General features: G+C 41.7%; 1 protein-coding gene across 1 annotated transcript; it reads right to left on the reverse strand.

Moving 5' to 3' along the window:
• Positions 1-701: 701 nt before the first annotated feature.
• Positions 702-11,293, reverse strand: LOC115776059 (protein FAM240C). Its single transcript, XM_030723670.1, has 3 exons — positions 11,186-11,293; positions 9,924-10,045; positions 702-942 (listed from the first exon to the last, which is right to left on the reverse strand). Exons 2-3 carry the CDS (start codon positions 10,043-10,045, stop codon positions 831-833), a joined length of 234 nt encoding a protein of 77 aa, XP_030579530.1. The 5' UTR covers positions 11,186-11,293; the 3' UTR covers positions 702-830.
• Between the last annotated feature and the right edge of the window lie 6,328 nt (positions 11,294-17,621).

The raw sequence follows: 17,621 nt of genomic DNA on the forward strand, positions 1-17,621 counted from the left end.
GAGGAATTTAGGGCATTTACTGTGAGGCTGATGGTTTTGCCACCTATAAACTCAGGCAACAATTGTTTATTGGTCCTGTCACTGCATGTGAGCTGAGTGATCAAGTGCTTCCTGTTCCTGACCTTGACTGGGCTGAATGTTCATCCTCGTTTGACTCATGGTATGTTCCTGCAGTGTCCTCGTTTGGCCAGCAGGTGTCATCATGTTTCTGTATCAAACGTTTGCAGCTCAGAGGCTTCAGTGGTTTGTTTTTGTCAGTCTGAGTTAGTGCAGCCTGCTCATACCTGCTACAGGTACGCTCTGTGCCACAGCTGTCATAGGGCGAGAGGCAGGGTACTGCGAGACAACCATTCACTCACATCCACACCTGTGGGCAATTTAGAATCATCAATTAACCTAACCCCACGTCTTTGGACTGTGGGATGAAAACCCACACAGACATGGGTAGAATATGCAAACTCCACACAGAAGCCCGGCCAAAGTGGATTCAAACCCAGGCCTTCTAGCTGTGAGGCAGCAGTGCTAACCACCGCGCTAAACATGACAAATTACTGCAAACTGCTGCATGTGGGAATAAGAGTCAATTTTCTAACAAGCAGATGAAATGTCGATGTGCTCGAGATGTTCTTTGTGCTGGAAGTGGAAATGACAGCAGGTCATTCAAGCTTTAAGTGCAAGAAATAAAACACAGAAGGTTCAAACATTCATCATCAGTGTTTCCACAGACGGGTTTATTTTTTTCAGCAGTCACTTTATTTCTCTTCACACAGCAGCAGGAAAATCATTGGTTGAGCAGGGCTACAGCGAGTCTTTGGTTGGCTCACGTCTGGTCAGCTGTCTGCGTTCTGTGTCTCCATCTTCATCTTCCTCATGTAGTTGTCGTTGAGGTTCTTTAGGTGTTTGGTTCGGTTCTCCAGACGGACCAGCCACTCCCCCCTCAGCCTGCAAACACACACAGGAAGGATCGTTACTTCTGCTTCACCTCTGCAGGTCTGATGGAGCCAGCAGAGGATGGTCAGAGAAGCTCAGGTCATTGCCGAGGTGATGGGGACTGTTCCCGCATCACTGAGACATGGCAGGTTTTACTTTATTCTCATCTCAGTACATCACATGGTGCTATTTAGTCAGACGCTGCCCTCGTCTCACTATTACATACACACACACACACTGCAGTGGTGCTGCAGGCCAAAGGTCACACTGGGAGACTGGAGGCATGTTGGGGGCAGAAGTTGCAGGTTTGTGTTGTTTGCTTTTTTACATGTGCTTTGATTGTTTGTGTTCTTTTGCTGCCACTTGCTGGTTGTGGTTTAAGCACTAAAACTACTCTGTTGGGGTTAAACACTAAAATCCACTTGGGTTTATTTTTGGTTTTCTTTTTCTGGAAAAGATCATAGTTTGGGTTAAAATGCAGCCCTCCTTACCATCTCACTGAGGTCATGACCTGCCAAAGGGCACCGTGTGTGACTGAAGCACACCACAGGCTTTGAGAAACTGCATTATGTGGTGCGAATGATCTGTTTTAGCATCAGGAACTTCTTTTAAGGTTCCTTCAAACCACTAGTTGTATAAAAGGAACCATCAAAGATTGGGCTAAATTAGCTGTAGTTTTTCTAAACTGTTCCAGTCCAGTCCAGCAGGTCATGCTAATGTTGAAGACTATGCATTAATGATGAAGTCATAAAAAAGTGTGAGAAGGTGACAACAGCAAGTATGAAGGCAATTACATTGCAGATGTTGTCACTGAGTCACCTCTGGAGAATCGAGAAGCTGAACCAATGGATAGATTTTTGGGAGCTGCTATGGGAAAAGCCTGAAGCAGAAAAAATGTTGCAAGAACTGCGCCCCCCCCCCCAAACAAAACAAAACAAAGAAAAAAATCCAGAGACTCCTAACCCTTCAGAAAGTGCTGCCCTGTAAATTATTTCCCTGTAACTGAATTTAACTCATGGTTCCTGAGGTAGAAAAATTGATATTTTCAAACTTCAGAGCATGTTTTACTGATGAACTAGGACTTAAAATCAGGGCAAATTTCTTAAAGGTTTGAATTTCTTAAAACCTTAAAAGAAGATGCTCCTGTATACCTGCTGGAGATCAGATATAGAGACCCTAGACTTTGGGACAGGAAACTTTCAGTCTTTGGTGAGGACGCTTGCTGAATGTTTATCTGTGCTTTTAAATGTGATGCCCGGAGGCTCTGTGGTCCAGGGCGTGCAGCAGCGGCAGCAATGAGGTCATATTCAGAGTTTAATGAGCTCTGAGTCTGCAGCAGATCTGGTGTCTTGGTGACAGCTGGGGTGTTATCGCCGTTGTATCAGCACTTTATTTCACCATCAAAGTACACCAACACCACCGGGTGTGTTCCTCTATCTCTGTGAGGGACCCATTAAGGAAAGGACACCTCATGCTGCGTTCTTCTTCCTCTGCTTCACTGCATGTCAGAGCCAAAACCTTCACCTTTAGTCACAAGACAGTGATTTTATTTATAGTGTACTGGATAGATACTTTCCAGATTAACACTTAATATTAAAATCTCAGTTTCCAGCAGTTTTCCAACAGTTGTGCTGGGTGTTTTCACTGAATCATCTCTGAAGGCTTCATCTAAAAAAAACTTGAACTGTCCAGTAAAAGGAAAAACACTTTTGCTGCGGTAATTAAAACATTTCTGCTCAGCTTTTTTATGCTGATTCTTCTTAATGTACTTAGACTTTTACTCTGGAGGGAGTACTGTAAACTATAGTATTTGATACTTCTGTTACTTTTCCCACTAACAGTAATGGCTGCTGAGTAGTATCTGGTGTTGGAGGGTGTTTATTGTTGGTTTTTCATGTATGGGATTCTGTTTTTGGTGGTTTTGTTCTTCGGCTGGTTCTCACGTCCAGCTTTTTATGTGTGGCTTTTCTGTTTGCTCATCTGGAGTTTTTGTCTTTATTGTCAGACCATACTGGCACCACTGCCCTGTGTCATGAATGTCAAGGAGAAAACCAAAGAGCTGCTGGTCTGTGTCAACGCAGCGTTCAAAAGGTGAAAACTAAACACTGCAAAGTCATCCAGCAATTCGAGCCTTTGACAGGCTTTTATTGTCCGCTGAAGTATGATGCAGGGAGTGTGTAGGAGGTGGGAGTTCCTCCTTAAAGATGTTGGTGCATGAATCATTCTGCATTACTTGAGCTGCCGGCCTGTCAGCTCAGACATTCCTTTTGGTCCTCACTTTGGGAGAGACCTGCAGAGGGATGTTTGAAGGCTCAGGGTGGGGTCAGGGTTGGGGTCAGCATCAGGGAGATATGTCACTGAAAGCCTTCACAAAGACAGAAGCACAAATGTGTGCCCTCCTGCAGGACGCAGGAAATCAAAGCCGAACAGAAAGACAAAGAAATAACAGACATACGTACGTGAGGCATCACACGTGTTTGAGTGTAACCTAACCCTCACTGTCAGCTGTTCTCACCGTCTCTTCGTCACCTTCCTGTCGAGTTTTTCGGATTATTCCATTTGTTCTTTCAGCTGCTGATAATCCTCGTGACCTCAGGCAGACGCACAGACAGACAGGTAGACGTGTACATCCCCAAAGGCCTCTCACTATGTCTGCACTGGGACACCTTTACCTGATAAAAATCATTTTTAACCCCATTAATGTGTCTCTATGGTGCTTTTTAATGCTAGAAAACCAACAAGTCTTTCAGCCTAACCATCATATTGGTTGTTTGTGATTAGCTGAAAAGTAGACAAGAAATGAAAGCGCTCTCAAGCAGCACATCAGAGTGATTAAAGACCATTAAAGTCCAGATCCCATCCCAGCACACATGGCTTTGAGTCTTTTTCATTCACTGGTTGGGTGGTTTAAGTTAAAATCTTCCCTGTCAATCTTAGAAATCCCCATGTTCTAATTTCAGGGTGTTGAATACTGCCTTTTCCACCCAGGTGTTGCCAGTGCCCAGTCCAGAACTGGTTTCACACATCAAAAACATGTTGGGTCGTTGGTCCAAGGCTCGCTCAGTACTGCAAAACAACACTGTCCAATTAGCTCTGAAGCCTGCTTGGTCTGGGTTGTCTTTTTTTTTCTTCTTCTTGCTGTAGTGGACATTTCCTTCTGCTGGTTCACGGTTCCAGTTTTCCTCCATTTAAGATGGTGGAACACGTACAGGTGAAGACACCTGCACACATTTGAAATGCTTTTATTCAAATGACCTCTAGAGGTTGCATCACATTAAAATGTAATGACTGGTTGTAAAAAGATTAACATAATATATTGTCTTTTGTTGGAGAACTTTCTCTAAAGGACACATGAGGTGTGATCATAAAAATTTACTCTGGTATTTAAAGAATGGCAGCTCTCCCCTTCAGGTTAGTCTCCTGGTGCACCTCTGAACAACTTCCAGGTCCTTGAAGTCCTGTTTCCCACTTCCATGTGCTTATCTGTGATTTCACCATGAACCTCAAAGTTGTGCGCTTTGAATTTGTGTCCAGAGTTGCCAGCATGACACACTAGAAGAGATTACAGCACTCGTTGTGTACTCACAAACACAAGTGATCAGAACAAGACTTCAGTTGAGCAATATAAAACTAGCAGCAGTGCCAGAGGTAGTCCAGAAGAAGACCACCTTCAAGAGGATACTGACTAAATTTAAATCAGCTATTTTTTTTGTTTTGTTTGGATCAGAACATGGAGCGGTTAAGGCTTTGGAACTGCAGTGTATATAAGGAACCGATCCCATCAGCTTGCAGGTTGGGGAAAACTTACTGGACCTTAGTGAGAGATTACAATTTTTTGAATAATGTAGACAAGGTGAAGGGTCGTGTTCAGTGCTTACTTCTTCTTTGACAACTTCTAATGATGATTAATATGATTTCTTTCACTACAGCCTCTTCCTGTACTGTTAATGACTTCTATGACTTCTCTACTTCTACAACTTTTTCTTAGACATCTTCCACTATTATAAGTTGTACTAATACTACTACACTATCTATAACTCCTCCCATTTCTGCAACTTCTACCTATTTTACCACAGTGCCTGTAGCACCTAGCATGTTGAAGTGTCCTTGGGCAAGATACTGAACCCCTAGTTGCCCCTGATGGATACATCAGAGTGTGAACATGTTAAAATTAGGTTAAAAGTGCTTAGACATATAAAAAAGCACTTGTCACATCCTGCTCTGTCACTCCAACCCTCTGCATGTCCTCCTTCACTACATCCACGAACATCCTCTGAGGTCCTCCTCTTTTCCTCCTGCCTGGCAGCTCCATCTTCATGATCTTTTGTCCAGAATATCCACTCTCCCTTCTCTGCACATGTCCAAACCATCTCAGCCTTGCCTTTCTAATTCTGAGCTCACAGTCAATTCATGCCACAAAAATCCTTTGCAGGAACATCTGGAGGCAGATGGCTGATGAAATGATTAGCTCATGTCTGCACTTTCAGTCCCAGGTTGAACCATTGCATCTTTTAATAAAATAAAATGTATTTTAACTTCAGCAATGCAGACGCTCTGCCTGAAGCATCTGTTAGATGATTATTTATATCAGAATATCTTCTAAATTCAGCCAGTATATGTGTCTGTGCTTTCTGCCGGCCTTCATCACTCATCGCTCCTAGATTATCACCTCGGCTCTCTGCAACACATTTTTCCAGCCCCTGCTCGGGTCACACATAACGTACACAATTAGAGGGGACTAGAGTTGGGGTTAGAGGCAGCAGGGAGCCAGATAGCTGTGGAGTCGGGGGGCGCATGGTAATAGATAGCCAGAGGATTAGAAGATACATGGTAGTGATAGGTGGGGGATTAGGGGTACAGGGTAATGGATAGCAGGGGGATTAGGTGTGATGAACTGAGGTTAAGGGGGGATAGAAGAAGAGAGAGAGGGCTAATAGCTGATGGAACACCATGAGGTCAAAGTTTAATAAGAGGATATAATGTATATGAAACACAACCAATGGACCAGGAGAGGAGGGCAGACATCCAGCTCTTTATGTTAGTCTGGCCATTAGTTTGTCCATCACTTTCAACATGGAGCAATCAAGCTGACAGGATTACACTGACGGAGGATGATTTTATGTACTCTGTTTCTGTCAATCAGCTGAAGAGGCTGCAGCCTAATCCCACACTTCATTGGAAAGTCTGACAGCAAACAGCAGTTTGAGATGTGGGTTATGATGTCTGGCTTCCTGTTTTATTTTGTAATTCTAAGTCACTGTTGCCACTTTTACTTCCTTCCTTTTGGTGATTGCCCCACCCTGATTAGTCTCAGGTGTATTGTATTAGTCACTTCCTGCTTTATTTTGAAATTTCTGATTTGGTTGTACTTGCTGCCAGTTTTGTGCCACCCCTGTTTTTTGTCCATTTTGCTTTCCCCTTGTGTGTGACGTCCGGACTGCTTCATGGGCTTTTGGATTGTTTTCCATCCTGACTGATTCCCATTTTATGACCCCTGCTTGCCATTTGGATTGAGGATTTTGCCTTTCGGGGTTTTATTCTGCCTCCTTCACTGGTTCCTCCTTCTACCATCCTGTTCACTGAGTGTTTCTTTAATTGTTCTATTTCCTCTGTGTGTGAGTATGCTTTTCTTTCATTGTTCTCACTCTGGATAATACCTTTCTTTGTTCATCTTAGGTTACCTTTCGTCCTTTGTTGTATTGATTAAATAACTAATCTGATCAGCATGCCTCCTGGGGGCCCCTGGGTGAGGTGTTTCATGTGCAACATAGAGACCCTGTGGCAAACCCAGGACACGCTGGAGAGAGAGAGTTCGTGGTAAATGGACTAGTTCTTATATAGCACTTTTCTACTCTGTTTGAGCACTCATACAACACATTTACACAAGCACTTCCATGATTAAGTAAACTAAGTGCTTTTATTATCTAATATTGCGTCAGAGAGCAACTTGGGGTTAAGTATCCTGCCCAAAGATACATTGGCATGCAGCCTGGAGTAGCCAGGAATTGAACCGCCAACCTTCTGATCAGTAGGTGACCCACTCTACCTCCTGAGCTCCAGCCACCCCATCTTTCAGCCAGTTTGGGAATGCACCCCAGATGAGCTGGAGAAGGTGGCCGGGGAGACAGAGTCTCTGCTTAGACTGCTGCCTCCGCCACCCAGATCAGATAAGTGTTGATTAAATAAAATTTTGGCCTGGTGGTGGCCCCATCAGAGGATCAGCAAAACTCTGATTGTTCATCCTCAGAAGAAACAGAAATGTTCAATTTAAAATCTCTGAAATACTCTGTTTTTTTTTTGTTTTCCTTCAAAGATGGGTGAGGTGAGTTCAGGTTACAGCCTGTGGCCGATGTTTCTGTTCATTAATGAGCATCGTCTCTGAGACCTTTAACAGCCAGACTGTCTGCGAGGGTCGCGTGTGTGTGTGTGTGTGTGTGTGTGTGTGTGTGTGTGTGTGTGTGTGTGTGTGTGTGTGTGTGTGTTAGTCCTGGTATGTTTTGCAGCTTGCTGAGAGACGAGGCTGTTTGTAATGAGAGGATCTGTTTTTAGACGTGTCTATTTGCCACAAGGTCACATGGCTAAACCAAATGAAACCACATTCATTCTCAGTTTGGTAACAGATTCAACAGTTCAAAGACCGCAGCAGATGAGGGCCTTCATGAAAGAAACCTTTTGTAATTCAGAAACACTGGAAGTGAGTTTCTACCTAATTTAAATCTCCACAGTTGAAAAGCTGTAGAGGGACGAAGTGTGAGAATTATAAATACTGTGGATAAAAGAGCATGTTTGCAGAAGTACATAGTGTTGTACTGAGGGTCACTCATTGGGGTGTGTGGAGTGTAGAGCGCTTTTGACGACTTACAGTTCAGGAAGGTAGAGGATTCAACAGAGTGTGAGCTTTAATGCTGACAACCAAAGCAAAGCAGAACACCACAGAACAAAGAGATGGACAGGAGGATTTATACACTGAATGCTGATAGTTAACCAGAGACACGGCTGAACACAGATGAGAACAAACAGTGAGTCAGACAAAGACCAGGGAAGACCCTGCAGGACAAAGAGTGAGGAACAGAAGGAGGGACACTGAGGCAAGGTAAAGACTTGATGTAGGACATGGAGCCAAACGAAAAACCAAGAATTTAAAGCTGAGACTAGAACAGGAACCATCCTGAAAAGCATCCAAAACTCCATGAAAGCTAAACTGGAACCCAGCACTAAAAAATACAGTTGTAGTGAGGATTCAGCAGGTTAAAAGCTGGTTGAGCAATTTCTACTCTATTTATCCCCTTGAAAGTTTTGCCTATAAATTAATTTGACTTCAGTCTGATTATAAACTGAAATGAGTCCAAGTCCATGTGAATCAGATCTGAACCCATTGAGTAACTTTTAATGTCTAAATGTTTTGGAGCTCTAATGTGCAGCTGTCACTTTAAAAACAAGGTTTGTGAGGAAGAAGAACCAAATGAGGCAACATTTGGTTGTTTGGTGTGAGCACGCTCCAAGGCTGAAGCAGAAAGGGTTAACAGGGAAAACGTCATTGCACGATATCTGTTTTTCCTGAATTTGTTGATCCAGCTAAAGCCTGGACATGTGTATGCTGTGTACCTTACCGGCTACAAATGTATATAATGTTTTGATATCTGTTTATAGTGTTTTGATGTGTGTGTATATGTGTGTATATGTACATGTGTATATTGACATTGATATATATATTTTATGTATATAGTGCTTATGTATATGTGCATCAGTGACGTGCGGTGAGGGTCGTGACTGGTGAGGCACTGACGTCATCACATCAGATTTACAAACATATAGCTTATTCACCATTTGATTGGCAACAGTTGTTTTGTTTAACATTAACATAGTCTGAAGCAAACCTTTTAGCTCCGGTGTTGGTCTTCCTTTAATTATTATCTTCTGCTTCGATTGAAAGTCCAGTTTAGAAAATTCTTTCAGTTGAGTTATGTAATCTTCCATGTTGAACATAAGGCCAAGCAACAGGAAAAACTAACTGGCCTTGCTAACTGTTTATGGTAGCTTGCCGCCGAGGAGTCGTAGAGTCCCTGGGATCACCAGCGCCCCCTACCATGAGGCACGAGAACTGCGTGCCTCACCTAGTGTCTCTTCGCAGCAGTTTCATGATCGCTCAACACAAGAATGCATTACACACACATACAGTTGTTAATGAAAAAAACAAAAAATAAACTGTGCATTATATACACCAGCTAAAATATGGAAATTTAGTTCATATAGTAAAAGTGCAGTGAGACCGGAAAGTAATCCGGTCTCACTGCATAGCATGCCAGCACAGTTAGTAGTCATTGGCAATGACTATACTGAGCCGCACCACGGATTGCGCAATCCGTGGTGCGGCTCGCCGGGCTTAATATTTGACCGGCAAATGCGAAAATTCAGCGATTTTGAAAAAACTAATCTAAAAATGGTGTAGTTAAATGGAAAAGAACTTTAAAATACAAATCACTGAATGAATATAACCATTTAATTTATTTTTTAATTTTATATTTCCACGATGACAGGTGAGGCCGTGCCTCACCTGCCTCCCCTGACTGCACGTCACTGATGTGCATAGTTTTTTCTATTCTATTCTATTTTATTTTATTCTATTCTATTTTAGTTCATTTGTTTTTTACTCATCATTTTCATTTTTCTCTGTACTGAGCTGCTGTAATGCGCAAATTTCCCCGTCATGGGATCATTAAAGTTTTATCTTATCTTATCTTCTTAAACTTGAATTTCAGTGCACCCTTCTGTAAGCCTCACGACAGCTCTGAAAAACACCTGTGATAAAGGTATCTGTACAGAAAGATGGAAACAGGTGTTGCCACAAAAATGCTGACAAAATACAGATAAAAACTATTCAAATAAAACAAAAATAGAAAAATAACTTCAACTAAATGTTCATTATCCTGACTGAAATTAACAATGTCAAAAACTGTCACATGCTGATGGCTGGCCTGAGTGATGTTACTGACTTGTTGAGGGCGCTTTTGTTCATCCTCTGCTCCTCATTCTCCACTTGCTGAGTCTGAGTTTCGATCCTCTTCTCCCAGAACGTCTTAATGAGCTCTCTGTCGTGGACCAGAGCCAAGTTCATCTGCAACAGTGCAACAAGAGCACAAATGCTGTAAACAATCTGATCTGAAGGTAGCTTTGCTTCAGCATCTTCACAGAGCATCAGTACTGTGTTTGTCTGTCAGGCTGGTGACAGACATCAAGGTCTTAAATGGATCACAGCAAATCAGTGACATCAGTTTGAGTAAAAAGTCGAGTCTGAGTAAAATATTTGTGAATGAAAGTCAGAATATCTCTTTGGTCAATGACAGCATCACGCAAACTGCACCGGATAACCCACTTTGACCCTTAACCCCACCTTGTCATTTCAGGAATGTCTGGTTAAGCAGCACTCTCTGGTCCTCTTTGACTTTGAGTTGTGTCTGGGCTCATTGTCCTGCTGCAGTGTGAATCCTTTTCTGCACAGGTGTAAACCAGAAGGTGGAGCATGTCTCTGAAGAATGAACTGATGCTTCTCCTCTGTCAGGGTGGTTCACTGTGGGTTTCATCCATTGACTGTATAGATGGACTTAACTGCTGTGATGTCACTCATTTGTTACTGAAGCCTCAAGCTGAGCATTACCACCATCCATCCATCCATGTTTTGGCTACTCTAACAGAGGAATTTCCCAGCTTCTGGGATAAAAAAAAATTTATCTTGAAGAAAATATGCAAAAGAATGAAAGCAGGGATAAAAAAAAAAAAAAAAGCAAAGTAATTTTCTTTTTATCACAACTTATGGTAAAGTTATCTGATAAAATGTGTGCAAACACATGACATTTTTCAACAATCTGCTGCACATAATTTAAGATCTTTGCGACTCTTTGTGTAGTCCCAGAAGCACAATCTGCAGTGGTCAGCACATTACAACAATAAAACAATTGTTGCATAATAGATTACATCATGTTTCAGGCAAAAATATCAATAAGATTTTGTTTACTGCTTTTCAGACATGTGAATCAGCTCCCCTTCCTTCTTTAACATGTTTAATCGAGACACTGATGATTAAATTTTAAAACTTGCACTTTATTTCTTACTACACTAAACAGAAAAATAACACAAACTCTTTACTTGAATGATGGTTACATTTCTACCTTAAAGTTTAAAAGTTTGATAAACTTATTATTTTTTTTAAAAAATTGAATGTTCAAAGCTGAGTAGAAATGAAGCATAGAAGACAAACCTCGGATCGGAGCTTGAACAGAGAGTTCGTCAGCCTCCCAGGGTGGTTCAGACTGCCACTGCTTCTCTGTGTTTTCGTATCAACCCTCCTCCCCACACCTCTGCACGAGTAAAGGTTTCCAATATGAACTGCCAATCACACACTTTATGTAATAACCTGCCCCCCCCCCCCCCCCCCCCGCACACACACACACACACTTTAATTCAATTAAAAAAAAATGCAAGATGCTGCCAAAACATCAAAATTTAACATAAAGAACAACAGAATAAGCTTGTTGTGTATTTATTTTGTACAGTTTGTGTATGTGTGTGTGGGTGTGTGTGCTATGTGTGTCATGGTCATTCAGTTCCCCTCAGGCTGTGGTATGTTTGTACATACTGGGCACAGAAATGCCGTCTCCACCCTCTCTGGCTCAGAGGTGGGAAGCAGGAATAACAGTGATTATTTTTTTGTCAGTGATACGCTTCACACCCAGCTACTAAAAAACTGGCAGATCAAAACATTAAAACCCAGGATTATTACTGGGGCTTTGATTATTAATAGGACCTGGGATAATAGGAGAAAGTCAAGTTTCAGGTTTCTAAATAAAAAAGGAAATGAGAACTTGCGCCTCTGCTATTAAAGGAAAAACATCCTCAATCAGGATGAATTTCTCTGTTCTGGAGTCTGCTGCTGGGGAAAGACTTAATGTGGATAACTGTGCTTACCTCTTTCCAGTTGTGGGCATGGTTCAAGGCTCCTGCTGGCATACCTGTTCCTCATTGCCACTCACCTGGAGTGTTTCCCTCTGCTTGCTTCTCCACTTGCTGGCACATTGTTGAACTTCTCTATGTGGCAGTTTTGCTCAGGCCTCTCAGCTCATGCATGTTTTGCAGCTTGTCTGCCAACCTTACCTTGCCTGTCCTCCCTCACTGCAGAGTCCGTCCTGGTGTGTCAGCCTGCCTGCTTTTGGACAGCCTTACCTTTCCCACCTTTGCCATGCTGAGAAACGTTCCTGTGCCAATGCCTGTGGAAAGTGGACCCAAACATGGAGTAAAGAGAATGTGGAGAAAAACTGACCGAACTGAATCCTTGAATTGAGCATTCACTGTATTCTTACCTGTTGTGTTAGCCTGAATTCTTCATTAAAATGAACCTTTTTCCAGTTGCAGTTGAACAGTTACTCAAAAGAGGTGATCTTACCTGGTGAAAACCTGCCAGAGCTAATGTGTTCACTAATGTCCACTGAAAGATAATTGCCTTTGAAATAGACTGGATGATATGGAGATATGGTTGTCCCAGTGCTGATAAATCTGGTAAGATGTTAGCCACTGGGTTTTACTGAACCCAAATTAAACCCCACTGAAAGGCTTTGGTTCAGTTCAGCTTGATTCATATTGAGACAGATCACAAAAGCTGCATGATTTCATAAAGCAAAGACTGTATAATATTAAGTGGATGATACCTCAACTTTATCAGGCAGGCATTTAGTATGAGTTAGGCACTGAAAACTTCTTGTCTTGGTTTATTAAATGAAATGCGCTCCTCCACTAAAGTAAACCTGCATGCTGATAGAACCATCTCACTCACGCCGTAATCTGGTGGGTCATGGTAAAAGCCAGGGTGTGAGTGACTGAGACACCCCAGCAACTGTGACAAAACTGCAGTATCTGCAACAAGAGCAGGCTGGCCTTTTAAATGTCTGCCTGAAAGTGATGACCAGACAAAATGACACAATGTCCTCACAATACTCCTCACAGAAATAGATGTACAAGATAAGACACACACACACACACATACACACACACACACACTTGTAAAATGTGTTGTGAAGTTCATGGCATCATTGTAAAAGCAGATCACTTTCTGCTTGTACACACACAGCATTCCTTCAAGGGATATATATGTCTGCAAAGCACACACACAAAGACACACACACACACACACACACACACAGACACACGCACACACACACGCACACACACAGTTGTGAATCGTGTGACATCATTATAAACACAGATCACTTCCATGGGTCAGTTTTCTTCCACTGAGTGAGTTAATGTTTCGGCACACACTCAGTCATGTTTCCATCCCTTCAGAGGACGTTACATCCACTTACATTTATTTCCTGCACCCTTACATGAAGTGTAACTATGTCTGGTGCCTCATTAACCTTTACCCCACCCTTACTGGGATCTTGCCTGCAATCAGCAGTGCCACAATAGCACAGGTCATGGCCTGAAATTGATAAAAACTACAGTGTGTTTCTGTATTGATGGGTGATGACAGGTCTGCAGTCCATGTGCTGTCTTCAGCTTGTTTTGTGGTTTCTGTGAAGTTTAACAAGTGTCACTTTCTAGCGGCTGTAGCTGCTAGCTGTCTGCCAGGCTTCACCTCAGCTAACTGGAGTCCTTGAACTGTTTGAGCCTTTTGGAGCATTTTTAATGCAATTATCTGACCAATAATATGGCTGCTGTTCACTTCACTGGACTAACAGACAGCTGAAGAAGGTTGAGCTCCAGTTTGGTTCACAGTGAAATTGTCTGATTTATTTTGGATGTTACTGAACACTAACTAGCACGTATCAGCATTAGCTGATAACTTAGCACCCTCTCATCCAAACATGGTCACTTCTGGCCACAAAAAGACAATAAGACACTTGTTGAGGCTTCAAATTCCAGAACTCAATGGGCAGATTAGACTGACTTTCATTTGAATTTGCTCTTTAGCATGGTTTATTCAACAAGGCCCCTTTATCAGCAGTAATCACTAACAACTGTTTGATCAAGGTTGAATTTCATGAACCCCATCCCCATAGAGTTGGTGCCTGCTCCCAGACCACCAAAAACCAAAGCTAAAATCAGCAAAAAGCTATTTAAGCATAAAAATTCAAAAACAATAAATAATACAGCATCATCAACTGCACCAAAGAATAAAACAATTAAATGTGGATTGTTAAACATTAGGTCTCTCTCTTCCAAGTCCCTATTAGTAAATGATTTATTAATTGATCAACGTATTGATTTATTCTGCCTTACAGAAACCTGGTTACAGCAGGATGAATATGTTAGTTTAAATGAATCAACACCCCCGAGTCACAGTAACTGTCAGAATGCTAGAAGCACAGGTCGAGGAGGAGGAGTAGCTGCAATCTTCAATTCCAGCTTATTAATTAATCAAAGACCCAGACAAAGTTTTCATTCTTTTGAAAGCCTGACTCTTAGTCTTGTCCATCCTAATTGGGAAAATCAAAAACCTGTTTTATTTGTTATTATCTATCGTCCACCTGGTCCTTACTCAGAGTTTCTGTCTGATTTCTCAGACTTTTTATCTGATTTAGTGCTCAGTTCAGATAAAATAATTATAGTGGGTGATTTTAACATCCATGTAGATGCTGAGAATGACAGCCTCAACACTGCATTTAATCTATTGTTAGATTCAATTGGCTTCTCTCAAAATGTAAAGGAGCCCACCCACCACTTTAATCATACTCTGGATCTTGTCCTGACATATGGCATAGAAACTGAAGACTTAACAGTATTCCCTGAAAGCCCCCTCCTGTCTGATCATTTCTTAATAACATTTACATTTACTTTAATGGATTACACAGCAGTGGGGAATAAGTTTTATTACAGTAGAAGTCTTTGTGAAAGTGCTGTACCTAAGTTTAAGGATTTAATTCCTTCATTGTTATGCTCTTCAGTGCCATGTGCCAACACAGTGCAGAGCAGCTACCTAAACTCTGCTCCCAGTGAGGTTGATTATCTCGTCAATAGTTTTACATCCTCACTGCGTATAACTTTGGATACTGTGGCTCCTCTGAAAAGGAAAGCTTCAAATCAGAAGTGCCTGACTCCGTGGTATAATTCACAAACGCACAGCTTAAAGCAGATAACCCGAAAGCTGGAGAGGGAATGGTGTCTCACTAAATTAGAAGATGCTCATTTAGCCTGGAAAAAGAGTTTGTTGCTCTATAAAAAAGCCCTCCGTAAAGCTAGGACATCTTACTATTCATCATTAATTGAAGAAAATAAGAACAACCCCAGGTTTCTTTTCAGCACTGTAGCCAGGCTGACAAAGAGTCAGAGCTCTGTAGAGCCGAGTATTCCTTTCACGTTAACTAGTAGTGACTTCATGGATTTCTTTACAAATAAAATTTTAGACATTCGAGAAAAAATTATTCATAACCATCTCAAAGATTATTCTTCATGTTCGGCTGCTTTCAGCACTGCTGGTATTTGTTTTGACTCTTTTGCTCCAGTTGATCTTTCAGAGTTAACTTCAATAGTTACTTCCTCCAAACCAGCAACATGTTTGTTAGATCCCATTCCTACTAGACTGTTCAAAGAAGTCTTTCCAATTATTGATGCTTCAATCTTAAAAATGATCAATCAGTCTTTATTAGTTGGCTATATACCACAGACCTTCAAGGTGGCTGTAATTAAACCTCTGCTTAAAAAGCCATCACTTGACCCAGCTGTCTTAGCTAATTATAGGCCAATCTCCAACCTTCCTTTTCTCTCAAAGATTCTTGAAAGAGTAGTTGTAAAACAGCTAACTGATCATCTGCAGAGGAACGGTTTATTTGAAGAGTTTCAGTCAGGTTTCAGAATTCATCACAGTACAGAAACAGCATTAGTGAAGGTTACAAATGATCTTCTTAGAGCCTCTGACAGTGGACTCATCTCTGTTCTTGTCCTGTTGGACCTCAGTGCAGCTTTTGATACTGTTGACCATAACATTTTATTACAGAGATTAGAGCTTGCTATAGGTATTAAAGGTACTGCACTGCAGTGGTTTGAATCATATTTATCTCATAGACTCCAATTTGTTCATGTAAATGGGGAGTCTTCTTCACACACTAAGGTTAATTATGGAGTTCCACAGGGTTCTGTGCTAGGACCAATTTTATTTACATTATACATGCTTCCCTTAGGCAGTATTATTAGAAAGCACTGCATCAATTTTCATTGTTATGCAGATGATACTCAGCTTTACCTATCAATGAAGCCAGATGACACACATCAATTAATTAAACTGCAGGAATGTCTTAAAGACATTAAGGCCTGGATGACCTCTAATTTCCTGCTTCTAAATTCAGATAAAACTGAAATTCTTGTTCTAGGCCCCACAAATCTTAGAAACATGGTGTCTAACCAGATACTTACTCTGGATGGCATTACTTTGGCCTCCAGTAACACTGTGAGAAATCTTGGAGTCATTTTTGACCAGGATATGTCCTTCAATGCACATATTAAACAAATATGTAGGACCGCTTTTTTGCATTTGCGCAATATTTCTAAAATTAGAAACATCCTTTCTCAGACTGATGCTGAAAAGCTCATTCATGCATTTATTACTTCTAGGCTGGATTATTGTAATTCATTATTATCAGGCTGTCCTAAAAGCTCCCTGAAAAGCCTTCAGCTGATCCAAAATGCTGCAGCTAGAGTACTGACAGGGACTAGAAAGAGAGAGCAGATTTCTCCCATATTGGCTTCTCTTCATTGGCTCCCTGTTAAATCTAGAATAGAATTTAAAATCCTTCTCCTCACATACAAGGTCTTGAATAATCAGGCCCCATCTTATCTCAAAGACCTCATAGTACCATATCACCCCAACAGAGCACTTCGCTCTCAGACTGCTGGCTTACTTGTGGTTCCTAGGATACTTAAGAGTAGAATGGGAGGCAGAGCCTTCAGCTTTCAGGCGCCTCTTCTGTGGAACCAGCTTCCAGCTTGGATTCGGGAGACAGACACCCTCTCTATTTTTAAGATTAGGCTCAAAACTTTCCTTTTTGATCAAGCTTATAGTTAGGGCTGGATCAGGTGACCCTGAACCATCCCTTAGTTATGCTGCTATAGGCCTAGTCTGCTGGGGGGTTCACATAATGCACTGTTTCTCATTCACCTTACTTACTTTGTTTATACTCCACTCTGCATTTAATCATTAATTGATATTAATCTCTGGCTCTCTTCCACAGCATGTCTTTTCTCTCTCCTCAGCCCAACCGGTGGCGGCAGATGACTGCCCCTCCCTGAGCCTGGTTCTGCTGGAGGTTTCTTCCTGTTAAAAGGGAGTTTTTCCTTTCCACTGTCGCCAAGTGCTTGCTCATAGGGGGTCGTTTTGACTGTTGGGTTTTCTCTGTATTATTGTAGGGTCTTTACCCACAATACAAAGCGCCTTGAGGCGACAGTTTGTTGTGATTTGGCGCTATGTAAATAAAATTGAATTGAATTGAATGTCAGAAAGCTGCCACCCCTGAAAATGTCATCTCACAGCTGTGCAGTTTTCATTGTAAAAACGGCATGTGTTGCTCTGTGAACCAATGAGCATTTTTGCTAAATTTTCAGACGGTGGGCTGCTGATTCATGGTGGGACAGGATATAAACACATACATGAACAGCCTGTACTGACATGCTGCAAACACAGTAACCATGTACACATGATGTCCAAC

This window comes from Archocentrus centrarchus, unplaced genomic scaffold (assembly GCF_007364275.1).
Source record: "Archocentrus centrarchus isolate MPI-CPG fArcCen1 unplaced genomic scaffold, fArcCen1 scaffold_26_ctg1, whole genome shotgun sequence".
Classification (NCBI taxonomy): domain Eukaryota; kingdom Metazoa; phylum Chordata; class Actinopteri; order Cichliformes; family Cichlidae; genus Archocentrus; species Archocentrus centrarchus.